Source organism: Peromyscus maniculatus, chromosome 12, assembly GCF_049852395.1.
Source record: "Peromyscus maniculatus bairdii isolate BWxNUB_F1_BW_parent chromosome 12, HU_Pman_BW_mat_3.1, whole genome shotgun sequence".
NCBI lineage: Eukaryota > Metazoa > Chordata > Mammalia > Rodentia > Cricetidae > Peromyscus > Peromyscus maniculatus.
This window is the reverse complement of record NC_134863.1, coordinates 34,897,767-34,915,383: the sequence shown is the minus strand read 5'-3', so window position 1 is coordinate 34,915,383 and position 17,617 is coordinate 34,897,767. Positions and strand designations below refer to the sequence as shown.

Sequence of the window (17,617 nt, the reverse complement as noted above, 5' to 3'; positions counted from 1 at the left end):
TTGGACCAAAGCTAATCCCACTGAATATTATGGATCTAAAGCCAGATTTGGTGGTGGACACTTGTAATCCCAACACTTGGGAGGTAGAGGCAGCCAGATTCCCAGGACTCGGGGGGTTACCCTGAGCTACACAATGATGTCCTGTCTCATAAAAGTAAATCTAAAAAAAAAAAAAAAAAGTGTGAAGCTTCTAAACTCCTTAAAACTATTCACAAAATGAAATATAAGTTAGAGAACTATACTTCGGGGCACTTTCACTTAGTAAAGAGTAAAATTGCAGCATACAGAATACCAGCTTGGTCTGTGGGTCTCTGGGATAGGGTAAGTGGGAAGTCCCACAATCCTATGTGATCCTGGCAATGCACACATGTTCTTTCAACTGATATCTTCACCACCATTTCTGCCCCCCCCCAACTCTCAACCTCTTTCCTTAGTGTCCTATGGGATTCAAGATGAGACATTAACATAATCCCCTCAATTCCAAGTTCTCTGCATTTCCTACGAAAATTCTCCAAACTCCCCCCAGCCTGGCGCTCCTCTCTGAGGATCTCATTCTCTCTGCAGGCCGCTCAGGTTGTTTTCTTCCTTAGCGTCACCTGAGGTAGCTGTGTTCATGTCCAGTACCCCGTTAGTGACACAAAGCAGATTGGTCCCAGTAGAATGCAGTGCGACAGTGTGCAGCTTCTAACGTTAGGTCATAGAAAGCATTATAGCCTTCACCTGTGTCTCTCGGGTCACACATTCTGAGGAAAGCCACGGCCACAACATGAGGACTCACGCTGTCCTGAGGAGAAGCCCCATTGGGGAGGAACCGAGGCCCCAGGCCCATAGCCAGTACCAGGCTGCCAGCCCTGTAAGTAAGGCTCTTTGGAAGTAAACGCTCCGAGCTCGGCCAGGAGGTCTGATGACTGGAGCGCCCGCCACATGGTCACCTAGGGCAGTCTTGTGACTGACCGTGAGCCAGGACCTGTACTGTTCACATGTCTCTGACCAATGGAAACCACAAGAGATAGCGAATGACTATTCTCGCTTTCAGATTCTAAGGTTTTGGGTGACGTGTCACGCCATGATAGTCGCTCAGGCACACACCAAAGCCACACAGAAAGGGCAGTTCTCTTCCTTTCCTTCATTCTTAAAACCCCAGCGTTGAAATCCATGCCTGAAAACTGTACCCGTGAATACTTCTCTTATAGCCATCTACCAGCTCACAGTTCATGTTCCTCTTTTTTTCTTTTTTGAGGGGCGCTGGTTTTGAATCAGGGTCTCATGGAGCTGGACTGACCTCAAACTCATTAGGTAGCAAGGTCCAGCCGAGGCTGGCCTCGAACTTCCAATCTTGCTACCTTCACCTCCTTAGTGCTAGGATTGCCAGCCGGTGCCACCGTGCCAGGCTGAGGTTTCTCTTCCCACTGAAGCTTATGGTCCGCTCCCTCTTCAAGGCTTTTCTCTTTCGATAATACTTGTTTCAATAACTAAGACAAGACTTTCGTCGATTCCAGGGTGCTGCTTTTCTTACCTCTCCCTCAATCATTTCAAATAATAGTCAGTCACCCAGTCCTCTTAACATCATAACTGCAAGCTGTCCACAGTCCCAGCACTTTTTCCTTTCCTGCTTCATCACCTCTGTTACCATCCAACCTTCAACCCCAATTAGTTAGCATTGTTCATCCTAACGCTTCCCATTGTTTTATTTTTTATGTTGATTTTTAAAGCTGTGTGTGTGTGTGTGTGTGTGTGTGTGTGTGTGTGTGTGTGTGTGTAGGGTTGTGCACTTGAGTGCAGTGTTGGTGAAAAGCCAGAGGATGCCATGGAGCTTGAGTTACAGGAGGCTGTGAGTCTCCGGATGGGGGTTCTGGAAATGAATTCTGATCCTCTCAAGGACTGAACTATCTCTCCAACCCCCTGGTATTATTAATCTAGTGTGGCAACACTAGAAGTCAGGCTGTGCCTTTTTACTGGGCTCAGTCTCTCTCGTTGTGGTTGTTTTAGTACTTGTTGGAGTTTGCTTGGTGAGTTTTATAGGTATAAAAGAGAAACAAATTTTTACCGGAGGCGTTTGCTTGTTTTACTTTTTTCTTGTGAGACAGGGTCTCATCTGGTCTTGAACTACAATGTGGCCCAGGCTGCTCTCCAGTTCATGGTCTTCCTGCCTCCCTATTGCTTGGTTTATGGGTATGTGTTATGCGTCCCGCCTGTTGGTTAGTTTTTAAGCGTACAGCTCAGTGACGTCGAGTACATCCATACTGGAGAACTACCCTTCTATCTTCTTCCCAAACCAAAATTCCAGTCCTAGGAAGGACTAACACCCCTCTACCTTTCACAGCAGACCCAGGAGTCTGGGTCAGCAGTTAAGGCTCATCACTGATCCCCCACTAAAGTGTGGTTGCTCTCCCGGCTTAACCATTAGCTTTCAAGGACTTCGCCAAAGGCAATAGTCACTAGCTGCCGCCAGGGGACGCAAAGCGCTCGGGCTGAGCTGGAGGTGGGATTCCGAGGGCCGTGGCCGGGAGCGCGCGTCGGGCACGCGCCTGGCCGGCCCTCTCCCGGCGGGGGCGCGCGTGCGTGTGCGGCGGTTCGGCGGGAGGGTGCGGCGATGGAGGGCGCCCTGACGGCCCGCCAGGTAAGCGGCCTCGAGGGGCAGGGTCCCGAGAGGTGGCTCCGCCGCCGGCAGTTTCCACTGCACGGTGGTTTGAACCCGCTCCGATTATGATGGTAATTCCTCCCTTCCCTCTCCTCCCCAATATTCTTTGGCGTAATTCGAAAAGTTGTTACCAAGGAGACAGTTTTCCGTGTCTCCCGGGAGCCTGATTCCCGGCTGGGCGAGGGTTAAGAGTTTGGATTTGGTCCCCGAAATACCCCCAGTCCGGATGTCCCAGCCCCAGACCCCAGTGAGTCTGGTTCCATGGTTGTGATTTTTGACTTGGGGTCCCTCTTGCCAGCCTGCCTTCACCATCGGCCCTCGGTTGAAAAGGACTCACAACGTTTAAATCCCCAGGCTCTCAACCGAGTTTTTTTTGGTTTTCAACGAGTCTTGTCGTTTGTTTACTACCTTCTCTGGCACATGGAAAAAGTTGGTAATTGGTCTTGAAGGTGGAAGCCTTTTGTTGCAGGAGACTCTGCTCAACACTATCCTCACTACTTTACGGTGGTGGTGCGTACATATTTTAGAGAAGTATTTCAGTGCACTGAAGGGTACAGTTCGAACAATTGTTGGGATGAACAAATGAATGAACGCATTATTTCGCTAGATTCACAACCATTACTATGAAATAAGATACAGGAGAACTCTTTCTGTCAACTGTCAGAGTGAGTTGAACCTATTGGCCAAGTTGGGGTGGGATTGGGGCCGAGGGGGGGGCGATGTCATCCCTTCTGTGGAGTTAAGAGACAGACTGAGAGCGAGGGAGGGACACAGCTAATGCGGACTTAATGATGCCACGCTCAAACCTTCAAGGTGGGAAATGATGTGTCAATTACTGACTTAATTGAGGTCTCTGGGGGAGGGCAGGGGAGGCCTTTCCGGAGCAAGGTAAAGAGCGGGTTCCACTCCTGAGACTGCAGAAAGGGATCTCAGTGAGTTTCTGTAGTTGAGCAGGAGTGCTTTGTGTGACTATGACTCCCACACCACAGGAAAGAGCACAGCCTTTCTCAATCGAGTTGCCCAGAAGAGGGAGAGGGAGAGGGAGAGGTAAGGTTTAAAACTAGCTTCCAGGAAAACAAAAAAATTAAATCACCTTTGTAAGTCATCCATGGCTTCAAGGATGACTGAAATGTACCTTTTATGTTAAATTGAACTTTTGTGGTGTGTGTATGCAAGTACACACATGTATGCAGATGCATGCATGTACTGTAAGAGTGCTCAGTCACTACGGAAGTCACAAGTGTCATCCTGTCATCCCCCAGGTGATACCACCTTGCTGGCTTGGGCGAGGGCCTCTGACTGGCCTGGGCCTTATAGATGAGACTAACCTGGCTGGTCAGGAGACCAAGGAGCCCAGAGGTCTCTGCTTGTCTTCACCATGCATGCCACCATGCTGGGCTTTTGTGTGTGTGTTTGGGGTGGAGGGCACTCTGGGGGTGAATTCAGGTCCTCATGCTCGCTGGCAAGCGTTTTACTTAGTACGCTAGCTCCCAGTACTAGTTAGCTGGATTTTACCCTAATAAAGCTGCCATGCTCACTCTGTGGCCTGCAGCCTGAAACCAGTGAGAAAAGTGAAAGTTCTGCAGAAAACCTTGCTCAAGAGCTCAGAGTCCTATTTTGATAAACAAAGCCTTGGGCACTGTGGGCATGTCTAGAACTCTGTGGAGGGTCAGCAGTGACTGGTGAGGCCTCGTCTTTATAGATTTAGTATAGATAGACACATGTGTGCCCTTGCTTTATACTTTGGGGATCAGTGAAACTGCTCACCCCAGAGGGGCAACACTCACCAACGACCTGAGAACCTGTAAAATGTACAGATGCAGCCAGTTGTTGGCCAGAGCATTTCCGAGTTAGTGTTAAGAGGTCTTCCTGAAGTTTCAGTCAGTCGGGTCAACCGTTAGGGCCTGCCTTTTACTAGGGGGCCGTCTGGCTAAGGGAGACACAGCAGTCCTCCACAGAGCTCCGACACTTGTAGCAGTGTTGTTGATACTGTTTGGGAAGTGTCCAAATGCCTGCTGTTGCTCACTCACTTGAACCCATGTTGCTTCTCTGGAAGACAGACGGTCCGAGAGAGGAATCCCTGGACCAGTACTGTGGCCTCTGTGTAAGCAGTGAGGCCGGGGGGTGGGGGTAGGGGTGGAGGTGGGGGGGGTGCATACTCTCTTGGAGCAGTTGTACCACAGAGCCTAGATTTGGCTCAGTTGAGAGCTTGCCTTTAAAGTCTGCATTTGATGGTGTTATGGCTGATATTGTCAACTTGACAGGATCTAAAATACCAAAGGGACAAGGCTCTGGGCATGTCTGTGCAAGGCTAGACTGGATGAGACCCACCTAAAGGGTGGGCGGTAACTTTTCATGGGCCCCGGGTGACCATGAAGAATTTAAATAAGGCTTTATTTATTTATGTATTTACTCTCTCTGTGTGTGTGTGTGTGTGTGTGTGTGTGTGTGTGTGTGTGTGCATGTTGCATGTGCAGAAGGGAGAGGACAACTTGTACAGTTGGTTCTCTTTCCACTACGTGGGTTCTGGGTATTGAACTGAAGCCTTTAGGCTTAGCATTGAAATGCTGCCACCTGCTGAACCATTCACCAACCCAGGGCAGTGATTTCGATGATCAAAGCCAAAAGAAGCACGCCCAATAACCTTTGCTGTTTGTTTTGTGTTGAGTAACCCCCAGGCATGATGAGTGTACCTTGTTGGCATTGACTACAGGCACGAAGGTTTGCTAGCGGCTGTATTTCCGTAGACGCTGAAGTTAAGTCAGGACTTCAACTCCTATGTTATAGAGACACAAAAGTCAACCTTTTTTTTTTTTTTTTTGTTTTTTTCGAGACAGGGTTTCTCTGTGTAGCTTTGCGCCTTTCCTGGGACTCACTTGGTAGTCCAGGCTGGCCTGGAACTCACAGAGATCTGCCTGGCTCTGCCTCCCGAGTGCTGGAATTATAGGTGTGCGTCACCACTGCCCGGCAAAAGTCAACCTTTTTGTTAAGTCATTTTAAGGACAGAGCCAGAGAGGTGGCTCAGTGGTTAAGAGCACTTGCTGCTCTCACAGAGGACAGGGGTTCAATTCTCAGCACCCACCTGGGAGCTCACACCCTGGTCCTAGGACATGTACATACTGCACAGACACACATGCAGACAAAACATCATACATAATAAACAAACAAACAAACAAATAATTTTAAAAAAGAAAAGAAACTGGACAAATAATTCTGAAGGTTTGGGAGAAGGAGTCATATAAAAAGTTCTTTTAATAAATATTGAATTTCTAACTATTATGGACTTTTGCTTGTTTCTTCTCCCTGTATCTAGGTGTGTCCATCCCTTCTCTTTGTGGTGGCTGTATTTCACGTAGACGATGCCTTCCTTACCCAGTCACGGGTTATGAACCTCTTCCTCCAGAGAGCCACAGATCAGTATCACCAGGGTGAGGGCCTTCCATGGTGACGTCACAGGGTTTAAAAACCCAAGCTTAAACTGAGTTGACTTACTCCTTTGACGCTCGCCTGGCCTCCTGTGTGCTCCTGTAACTCCAAGGAACAGTCTTGTTACAGCCGAGGGGAAGAGGCCAGCAGGCAGCAGCCATGGTCACAGGGCCTGGTGCATCATGGTCTCTTACAATGCCCTGCTGCCCATCATCTCCCCCATCTCCCTCTAATTACAGCTCTTTCATGAGCAACCACCCAATGGTCCCATTTGCCTAACAAAGCACAAATCATTTCTCCGAGTCCTCTAGACGGAAGCCTAGGGCCTGCTCGAGACATAGGATTCATTAATTTTAGCATCAATGTTTTTATAAACCTAACTTATTCACTAATTTCTCTATCAATGGACGATGAGGTTTCTACTTTACTATCATTAAAGACATCCTTGGTTTCATATGCATATTAAGTTGTTGGGTTGTAGTATATTCCTAAAATTAGAGCCTACTGGGCATTACAGATAGTTCTCCAAGGTGGTCATATTCCCATTACATTGTATTTTAAAAATTTTTATTGTTCCCCAGACCATGAACCTCAGGAGGCTAAGAACTTTGTTTTTCTTATTTTCGTGTTTCTAGTACCAATTAAGCTACCTAGCAAACGGTAGTGCTTGGAAGATATTTGCTGCATGTATGAATGATGAATGGTAGAAGCAAAACATTAGTTTCTCATTGTTGCTTTCGCTCTTTTGGGGAGCCAGCCACCCGTAAACACATACATGGAGGCTTGTTATTACTTATGAGTGCCTGGCCTGAGCTTGGCTTAGTTTCTTGCCTGCTTTCCTTAACTTTAAATTAACCCATCTCTCTTTGGCCTTGGGGCTTTTCCTGTTCTCTTACTCCGTGGCTTGCTGTGTAGCTGGGTGGCTGGCCCCTGATGTCCTCCTCCTTCTCTGGCTCCTAGCTCTCCTCACCTCTCAGATTTCTCCTTCTCTATATTCTCTCTGCCTACCAGCCCTGCCTATTTCTCTCTCCTGCCTCACTATTGGCCATTCAGCTCTTTATTAGACCATCAGGTGTTTTAGACAGGCACAGTAACACAGCTTCACAGAGTTAAACAAATGCAACATAAACAAAAGTAACACACCTTAAAATAATATTCTACGGCCAGGCGGTGGTGGCACACGCCTTTAATCCCAGGACTTGGGAGGCATAGCCAGGCAGATCTCTGTGAGTTCAAGGCCAGCCTGGTCTACAGAGCGAGCTCCAGGACAGGCACCAAAACTGCTCAGAGAAACCCTGTCTCAAAACAACAACAACAATAATCATAATAATATTCTATAACAGTTTCTGTATTTTGTGTGCATATATTTGTTTGTGGGGTGTACATAAGTTTAAGGGTCAATGTAGCATGTCTGCCTTAATCACTCCCTACATTATTTTTTGATGAAGGTCTATCATTGAACTCAGAGACTGCCAATTCAACAAGATTTACTGACCCCAGAGATCCACCTGTTGCGGCCCCTCCCAGCACCAGGCACATGCCCAACTTGTATGCGTGTGCTTGGGATGAAAGTCCCGGTCCTCATTCTTGTTCAGGAAGCACATTGTCAGCCGAGCACCTTTTCAGCCTTTGAAGTGCTTAAATATATATATTTTTTTCTTTAGAAATTAACTCATGGGACTGGTGGGATGGTTTAGTGAGTAAAGGTGCCTAACCCCAAGGCTGATCATGTGAGTTTGATCCCTGGGACACACATGATGCAAGGAGAAAACTGATCCCTGGAAGTTGTCTCTGACCCCCATTTGCGCGCACACACACACACACACACACACACACACACACACACACTGAATAACTTAAACGTTTTTAAACAGAAAGATTAAATTAAATGAAATGGTAGCGCACACCTTTAATCCCAGCACTTGGGAGGTAGAGACAGGCTGATTTGAGGCCAGCCTCATCTACAAATCGAGTTCCAGGACAGCCAAAGCTATTACATAGAGAAACCCTGTCTCGAAACAACCACAAATAAAATAAATTATTTTATTTTAAAAGTAGTTTATATATTTGGAACTTGTTTTTCTTTCAGATTGTCATTGGTCAGAAAAATTAAATAACTCTTGGCGTTTATTTGCAGGTAGTCAATGAAGGGGATTCAAGCCTTGCCACGGCGCTACAGGAAGAGGCTGAGGAAAATCCTAGCCCTGCTGTGGATGAGAATAATACAGTGCCAGCCAAAAAACAGGGACCGAGCACACATAATTGGAGCGGTGACTGGAGCTTTTGGGTAGTATCTTTTAATCTTGAATACAAACTTTCGTTAGTTCTCCCACAGTTTATATAATCCTTCGTGATTAGCTTTTCGAGTTTAGATGTTGCGACTGGAGAGACCCGATGACATTTCTCGGTATTTTTCATATGGCCACTAGAAGGCGCTGTTGCCTGGTTGATGGCGTGCAACGGTCCGTTTCAGTTTCCATGTGAGAACATTGCCACACAATTGGATTGTACTTAGTGTTATCAGCCGTATTGGCAAGAAGCTAACATTGCATAAACTATGTTTCTAAGTCTCACTGAGAAACAAGCTATTTTATGTAATTTTCATTTAAGGAATCGGTTCCTGTGGCAAACTCGGCTTAACAATGAATGCTCTGCTCTAGTGTAATGGCTAGATGGGTTTGAAGTGAGGAGCTTGGGATCCGTTTTAAGCGTCACTCTGTACTCCTCCCAATTTCCTCACATAAAAGGAGACTACGACTTCCTGGTAGGCACACTGAGATTGTAGAGTCTTCTAGAAGAGCATGTCTGTCACTGTGCAAATACTAACATTTTATCATTTTAATTACTATCGATTATTTAATTAGTTATTTTAATGGGCCTGTTCTAAAGCCAGCAATTCCTGTGAGGATTTTGGTACTCGATAGCAATATGATGCCTTACAACTAGAAGTGGGTTTAAGGAGCGCTGCACCCTGCAGTTGCAGTACTGGTTCATGGGAACCCAGTTTCTTGGGTATTCTGTATCCTTGAGAATGGACTTTAAACAGACACGGTATTGACAGGTTATAAAGATGAGCTCACAGGCTGTCGTCCCCTCTGTAATGAACAGCCAGTGCATGAACGCTGTTGAATCTTCACACAGCCAGCAAGCTCTTACTTCCTATTAAGAAACTTAACACCATAAGGTTAGTTTTAATTTTTGTTGAGCCATAACCTAAGGAAAATACGTAATTGATAAGAAATATACTAAAATAACAACTTAAAAAGCATGCCATTTATATCAAGTATATCATTCTTGGTCACTTAGAAATCTATATATCATTTAGAAACTTTTTTTTTGGTGGGGGGAGGAGATAGCATCCTGTATAGGCCAGGCTGGACTCCTATTTGCTCTGCAGCAAGGGCTAGCCTTGGACTCCTGTTTTTTTTTTCTCTTTTATTGAAAAGATATTTTTTCTCATGTAATATATTCTGATTATGGTTTCCTCTCCCTCTACTCGTCCCAGTTACTCCCCACCTCTCTTCCCATCTGGATCTACTTCCTTTCTATCTCTCATTAGAAAGGAACAGGCTTCTAAGGGATAATAATACTAAAATATAACAAAATAAACTGTGATAAGATAAAACGAAAACTATCACATTCAAAGTTGGACAAGACAAACCAACAGAAGGAAAAGAGCCCAAGAGAAGGCACAAGAATCAGAGACCCACTAGTTCTCACACTCAGGAGTCCCATAAAAACACTGAACCAGAAGCCATAACATATACACAGAGGCCCCGGTGCAGACCCGGGCAGGCCCTGTGTGTGCTGCCTCAGTCTCTGTGAGTTCAGGTGAGCTTTGCTCATATTGATTTGGAGGGCTTTTGTCTTCCTGGTGTCCTCCAACCCCCTTCCCTTTTGCAGGGTTCAGAGCAAGCGCTCCCCTGAGCTCTGAGGGGAGGGATTTGATGGAGACATCCCATTCAGGGCTGGTTGTCCCAAGGTCTCTCACTCTCCGTGTAAGGTCCATCCAAGCCTTATTTTTATAGCTTAGGTTATGAATTGAGGAAGCTTCACAGCTGTCTCCAGAGTTAAGCAGCCTTGGTGGCACTTGGATGACTTAAAGCAAGAAAAAGAGTAATGAAAGAAAATCAAAACAGCAACAGAATAACAATCTGGAAATAAGGGGGGGGGGGATGTGTGTGCAGTAGATGCTCACTACTGAAAGTGTATGTAGGGGCAACAGAACCAGCACCATCTACCACGTGAATAAAATACAGTATCTTGAGCCCAATTACTGTATTGAAATCTTTATTTTCACAAGATGTCCAGATGATTTACAAGTTTAAAAGTTTGACAAGCACAGGTTGAAAGTTACAAAGGTCTTCATTGGCTCAGTTTAGGTCCCTACACTAATTACACACAGTTTCAGGAATTTTTGTATAAATTCATGTAGAATGAACTTAACAATCAAAATAACATCTCGAGAGTTTTAGAGACTTTTCCAGAGATTCCTGACCCAGACACCAGAACATTCCAGAACAGAGAAACAAACGAGACCCTGTACAGATTAACCAGGGTTCGGGTTGACATAGCTAGGAATATGATAATTCTTCGCATCTTCCCCTGGAGTTTCTTCAGCATGCTCCTGCCATACTTTAATTAGCTTAAACAAGTTGACTAGATCATTGAAGATGTGATAATGACTTGATGATAATAAATGGGAAGCAGCAAGAACTATCAGCAAACTCTCAAGTAGCGTAGTCAGTCACCCGGGCTGCCTAATTCGAAGGCCCAAGGTCTGTGTAGCTCATTGACTCTGTAGAGCAGACCCACGCTCTGAGAAAAGCTTTGTTGGCTGACGGCATCACTGTGCGACCGGCACGAAGTGTGCTAACACAGACCCACATGATGTAGCATCTTTTATCCTGATCAATTGTGATGTGCCGTCCATAGATGTGTGTGTTATATCTTCACACAGCTGGCAGCTGGGCAGGTTTGTTTGCAGTGGCCTTGCCACCGATGAGTGAGCAATGAGCTGGACTGTGATGTGAAGACTGCTGTAGCATTACTAGGAAACAGGAATTTTTTAGCTCAGTGTGTAATCCATCTGTTTCTACCACGGACTCTACCATGTTGCTTTTTTTTTTTTTCTTTTCTTCGTTCTAGTGATAAGGTCAGAATTAGTACAATACGATAAGAAGGCTGAGTCCACTGAATTCAAACTCAACACAAGGAAGACCTGGCAGTGTATCAGGAATGTTCTCATGAGGCACGTGACCTGGTATTTAACCCAAATTAAGAATGTTAGGGCCATTTCAGACTCAGTGAATCCAGAGCTGTGCTTTTCACTTTATGAAAGTTACAGTTGTCTGTCTCTTTAAAAATACAACTCTAATAAGTTATTTATTTATTTAATTTTTTTCAGCAATGCAAGTAAATCCTGAGTGCATGTTAGATCAGTGGTGCACCACTGAGCTCCACACCTCGGTCCAACAGGTTTGCTTAATAAAGGAATGGATCGTAGGGCCTGGAGAGATAGCTCAGAGGTTAAAAGCACTGGCTGTTCTTGCAGAGGTCCTGAAGAGGCCCTGAGTTCAATCCCAGCAACCACATGGTGGTTCACAGCCACGTGTAATGAAATCTGGTGCCCTTTTCTGGCCTGCAGGGACACATGCAGGCAGAACACAATATACATAATAAATAATAACAAGAGAAAGAAAGAAAAGGAATGGATTGTAGAAGAATAAAACACAGGGAGAGAGAAGTATAGGATAGAAAATACAAATGTATTCTGGTTTGCTGATGTCTTTCTAGGTGGACTAGTACAAGAGATTGCTCTGGAAAACACACAATGCAGCTTCAAAGATGCAGGTCTCCCCCAGCAAGACCAAGATGTTTTAGTCTCTTGTAATTTGGAATAGAGGCTGTAGTCCTTAGTTTTGAGTGGCATATTTTGTGTGTGTGTCCCCCAGTTCATGTGCCAGTTGGCTGAGGCAAAAGTTGATGAAGGGTCTGGTTTCATGTGGCACATAGCTACCAAAATTTCGCCCCAGAATGCAGTGCCAAGTAGGGTTGTACTTCTTCTCAAACTCCTTGTTAATGGGCTGTGTGGTTCCTCCCTCACTTCCTCCTTTTACTTCCAAGGTTCTAACCCATGGACTCTCGACAGCTAAGTAAATGTTCTCCCACTGAGCTACATCCCCAGCCTGCTCTGTGCTCTCAGTGACTATGAATGTGTCTCTAGCACTCTGAGCCCTGCTGCGTATCTTCCCATCATCTACAGTTCTGGTGCCACTCTTTAGGCCCACAGGGATGCACAACAAGAGCTGGTCTCCAGGGGGACAGGCTAGCTGGCACCCTTCACGCCATGGGAGGAGCTGCTGTCCTTACCAAAGCTGTAGCACAGCTCTAAGATGGTGTCTGGTAATCAGGTCACGGACTTCTTAAGTTTGATGTTTCAATAGCCAAGGAAGATGAGTAATGTAGACTAATGCATATAGGCAGTTTTTCTACAGTAGTGAACCTAGAGGGCAGTGTGATATAAGAATGAACTAGACTGAAAATAGAACATGGGAAATAGTGTCTGCTCTGCCCCTAGTGGCTTTACTGCATGGTGACCTGGGACGTCCCACCGCCCACCTGACCTCAGTTGCATCACTTGTAAAACAGAGATTGAGTCACCGTCTGACGACATCGGTGTGTCTTAGGTCAGTCAGAATGGCATGCAGTTAAACAGAGGGGCTTTTTGTCTTCCTTCTTGTGAGACTGCTTCAATGCAGGGTACCAGTATGATTAAGTCTCCATAGTTGATAGCAAAAGCCACAGCTCCAGATTTTCTTCTTAACTCTAGTTATCAAAGCTAGGACCCTTATATGTATTTATTTATTTGTTTTTTTAGAAATCTTGATGTTTAACCCTAGAATATGAGAAATGACTTTTATTGTTAACTTTCATACCCCATGAAACCAAAAGTGATAACAAATGAGATTGAACATAGAGTTAATGGCAAATAAATATTTATGCTTTTTGTCTTTTACATGGCAGTAAAAAGTATATGGCAAAAGGAAAAAATTGTTTTATTTTTTCCTTACCAACTAAAATAATGATGTATCCCTATGTGGATTAAAAATCCCAGAGGACAAGCAGACAGATCTGCAGCGAGTCTGTTTGTTTAGTTAGCTCTCTCGGTGATGTGCAGTTGGCCACCAGTGGGAGCAGGAAGGGGCCTCTGGGAGTTTGTGTTGTGTGTGTTTAGAAGATGACATAACTCAGCAGGGCTGTTAGATGCAGTAGTTCTTTGGATATGGTGTTCATCATTGGGCCATTCACCCTTACGTTGGAAGTTCCTCTTTGAAAATGTTCCTCAACTGTGTACACTCATTTCCTTATTGGCTGGTTTAATTGATGATTTTATTTTGCAAGTGAAAAAATCATTTTCTGAAACTTGTAACTAAAATTAAAGTCTATATATTTTCTTTAAATGGTTGTGATTTTTAATAATCTTAACTAATATACGTAGAGCAGAGGTGATGTGAATCTTAGATATTTGATTCAGAAAGAGAAATGGAAACAAGATGGAGCAAGAGAATTTTTAAAGTGCTTAGAATTCAAATTAATCATGTCTTTCCTTTTGCTATAAAACATGGAAGAATAAAAGCATTTGTATTTTGAACTACTATATTCAGATAACAACCAGCACAGGAAAGTCTTTAAGTCAGCTTCTAGGTCCAGTCATAGTTTTGATTGTCCAAGGAAGCATGTCTTAGTTCTGTCCTTCTCCCTGACTTGTGCTTGTGCTCACAGTGGTCACGGCTAAGCTGCTCTGCTTCCAAGTGGGGATGAAACTCAGCACAGCCCTGATGTATTGGCACATGTAGGATTAATTAATGCAGTACTATATATTTGTCAGAAGAGGCCCCAGAGGATTAATTAGTGTGTTTGTGATGTGCTTTGGCAAGTTTGGAGGAAAGCTGGCCTGCAGTCACATTGTGTTCCAGGGCAAACATAGTCCATGTTTATTCAAACTCATAAAGTCTACACTACGTTTTACTACAATGACTTAAAGAACAAAGTTGCTTTGCTTTTCTTTCTTTCTTTTTTTTTTTTTTTTTTTTTTTTTTGGTGCCTGTCCTGGATCTTGCCCTATAGACCAGGCTGGCCTCAAACACACAGAGATCCACCTGGCTCTGCCTCCCAAGTGCTAGGATTAAAGGTATGTGCCACCACTGCCCAGCCATTTTTTTTTTTTGTGATATATATTTTTTATTTTACAATACCATTCAGTTCTACATATCAGCCATGGGTTCCCCTATTCTCCCCCCTCCCACGCCCTCCCCTTACCCCCAGCCCACCCTCCATTCCCACCTCCTCCAGGACAAGTCCTCCTCCGAGGACTGTGATCAACTTGGTAGACTCAGTCCAGGGAGGTCCAGTCCCTTCCTCCCAGACTAGGCCAAGTGTCCCTGCATAAGTTCCAGGTTTCAAACAGCCAACTCATGCAATGAGCACAGGACTTGGTCCCACTGCCTAGTTGCCTCCCAAACTGATCAAGCCAATCAACTGTCTCACCTATTCAGAGGGCCTGATCCAGCTGGGAGCCCCTCAGCCTTTGGTTCATAGTTCATGTGTTTCCATTCATTTGGCTATTTTTTTTAAATAATTGAGTAAAACTGAAATTTATTATATGCCACAGTCGTCCTAGGGACCTCCATGCTATATATATAGCCTCTATGGTTCTATGGGTTGTGGTCTGATTGTTCTTTATTTTATATCTAGAATCCACCAATGAGTGAGTACATACCATAACTGTCTTTCTGGGTTTGGGTTACCTCACTCAGGATGATTTTTTCTAGTTCCATCCATTTGCCTGCAAATTTCATGCTTTCATTGTTTTTCTCTGCTGAGTAGTACTCCATTGTGTATATGTACCACATTTTTTTCATCCATTCTTCCGTTGATGGGCATCTAGGTTGTTTCCAGGTTCTGGCTATTACAAATAGTGCTGCTATGAACATAGCTGAGCATGTATCTTTATGGTATGAATCAGCATTCCTTGGGTATATGCCCAAGAGTGGGATGGCTGGGTCTTGAGGTAGTTTGATTCCTAATTTTCTGAGAAACCGCCATACTGATTTCCACAGTGGTTGTACAAGTTTACATTCCCACCAACAGTGGAGGAGTGTTCCCTTTGCTCCACATCCTCTCCAACATTGACTGTCATTGGTGTTTTCGATCGTAGCCATTCTGACAAGTGTAAGGTGGTATCTCAGAATCGTTTTGATTTGCATTTCTCTGATGATTAAGGATGTTGAGCATTTCTTTAAATGTCTTTCAGCCATTTGTAGTTCTTGTTTTGTGAATTCTCTGTTTAGCTCTTTAGCCCATTTTTTAATTGGACTGTTCAGTATTTTGATGTCTAGTTTCTTGAGTTCTTTATATACTGTGGAGATCAATCCTCTGTCAGATGTGGGGTTGGTGAAGATCTTTTCCCATTCTGTTGGCTGTCTTTTTGTCTTATTGACTGTGTCTTTTGCCCTGCAAAAGCTTCTCAGTTTCGAGAGGTCCCATTTATTAATTGTTGTGCTCAGTGTCTATGCTGTTGGTGTTTTATTTAGGAAATGGTCTCCGGTGCCAATGTGTTCAAGAGTGCTTCCTACTTTCTTTTCTATTAAGTTTAGTGTAACTGGATTTATGTTCAGGTCTTTGATCCACTTGGACTTGAGTTTTGTTCATGATGACAGATATGGATCTATTTGTAATCTTTTACATATTGAGATCCAGTTATTCCAGCACCATTTGCTGAAGATACTTTCTTTTTTCCATTGTATAGTTTTGGCTCCTTTGTCAAAAACCAGGTGTTCATATGTGCATGGATTAATGTCAGGGTCTTCAATTCGATTCCATTGGTCCGTATGTCGGTTTTCATACCAGTACCAAGCTGTTTTTATTACTATAGCTCTATAGTAGAGTTTGAGGTCAGGGATGGTGATGCCTCCAAAGGTTGCTTTATCATATAGGATTCTTTTAGCTATCCTGGGTCTTTTGTTTTTCCATATGAAGTTGAGTATTTTTCTTTCCAAGTCTGTGAAGAATTGCGTTGGGATTTTGATGGGGATTGCATTGAATCTGTAGATTGCTTTTGGTAAGATTGCCATTTTTACTATGTTAATCCTACCTATCCATGAGCATGGGAGATCCTTCCATTTTCTGATATCTTCTTCAATTTCTTTCTTTAGAGATTTAAAGTTCTTGTCAAAAAGGTCCTTCACTTGTTTAGTTAGTGTTATCCCAAGGTATTTTATATTATTTGTGGCTATTGTAAAGGGTGATGTTTCTCTGACTTCTTTCTCAGCCCTTTTATCATTTGTGTATAGGAGGGCTACTGATTTTTTTTGAGTTGATCTTGTATCCTGCCACTTTACTGAAGGAGTTTATCAGCTGTAGGAGTTCCCTGGTAGAGTTTTTGGGGTCACTTATGTATACTATCATATTATCTGCAAATAGTGAAAGTTTGACTTCTTCCTTGCCAATTTGTATCCCTTTGATCTCCTTTTGTTGTCTTATTGCTCTAGCTAGAACTTCTAGTACTATATTGAATAAATATGGGGAGAGTGGACAGCTTTGTCTTGTTCTGACTGAGTGAGTCATAGTAGTTGGTATATTTTGAGGAACCAGGGTGTTCCTCCAAGGTGGTACATTTATATGTATAGGGGTATGTCGATTTCCCCTTATTTCTGTTGAGGTCTGTAGTCTACAGTGTTCTCCTTTTTTGAAATAATAGTTGATAATTCATATCTTCTCTCTTTGCTTTTCATCAGTCTTGTTTTAAAAAATGATCTCTCTCTCATTTATATGTCCTATATGTCTTGTGTTTCAATTAAAAAAACAATTTATTCTTTTCTTTATTATCTATTTTTTTAATTCAAATGTATTTTTCCTCTTCTGAGTTCTTGAGCATGGCACTTAGATCGTTCAGACCCTCCCTTTTCTCCTCTCACCCTGGCCTCTGTTATATAGTCCGATTACACTGAGATGTCGGATATGATTGCAATTACAAATAGACATTTTATCGTCTGTTGCTCATGTTTCATGTTATATTTGCTCGCTGTCTCCATTTATTTATTTGTGTGTCAAACGTTTTAGGCTATTATTTTAATTTTGATTTAAAAATATTTTAAGGTATACATGTGCATGTATAAACCCATGCGGGCGTGTGCATGTGTGTAAGCTTGTATGTGGAGGCCAGAGGACAGCCTGTGGGAGTCTGTTTTCTCCTTCCGCTGTCTGGGTCCTGGATATTGAGCTCAGGCCATCAGGCTTAGAAGCAGGTACTTCTACCACTCTTCTAGTGTTATTCTGTTGCTGTCACAAACACCAGGACCAAAAGCAACTCAGGGAGGAAGGGCTTTATTTGGCTTATACTTCCAGGTCACAGTTCATCACTGAGGGAAGTTTGGTCAGGAACTCAGGTAGGAACTCGAAGCAGAAACCACGAAAGCACAGTCTGCTGCCCTTCTTCCCGGCTGGCTCCGGCTCAGTCAGCTTTCTGATAACCACAAGAGCACCTGA

The 17,617-nt window shown here is 43.9% G+C and overlaps 1 protein-coding gene across 7 annotated transcripts in view; it reads left to right on the top strand.

Moving 5' to 3' along the window:
• Positions 1 to 703: 703 nt before the first annotated feature.
• The window catches only part of Gramd1c (GRAM domain containing 1C), an 85,515-nt gene continuing 68,601 nt past the window's right edge, over positions 704 to 17,617 (top strand). The window contains exons 1-2 of one of the 7 annotated variants that reach the window (XM_015994668.2): positions 704 to 853; positions 8,205 to 8,354. In XM_015994668.2, coding sequence (XP_015850154.1) covers positions 767 to 853; positions 8,205 to 8,354 — 237 coding nt within the window. In that variant the 5' untranslated portion in view covers positions 704 to 766. Of the gene's footprint in view, positions 854 to 2,470; positions 3,307 to 4,664; positions 4,746 to 8,204; positions 8,355 to 17,617 lie in introns of those variants that run through there. The other 6 variants (XM_006975760.4, XM_015994669.3, XM_076548860.1 and 3 more) reach the window with 6 other exon arrangements.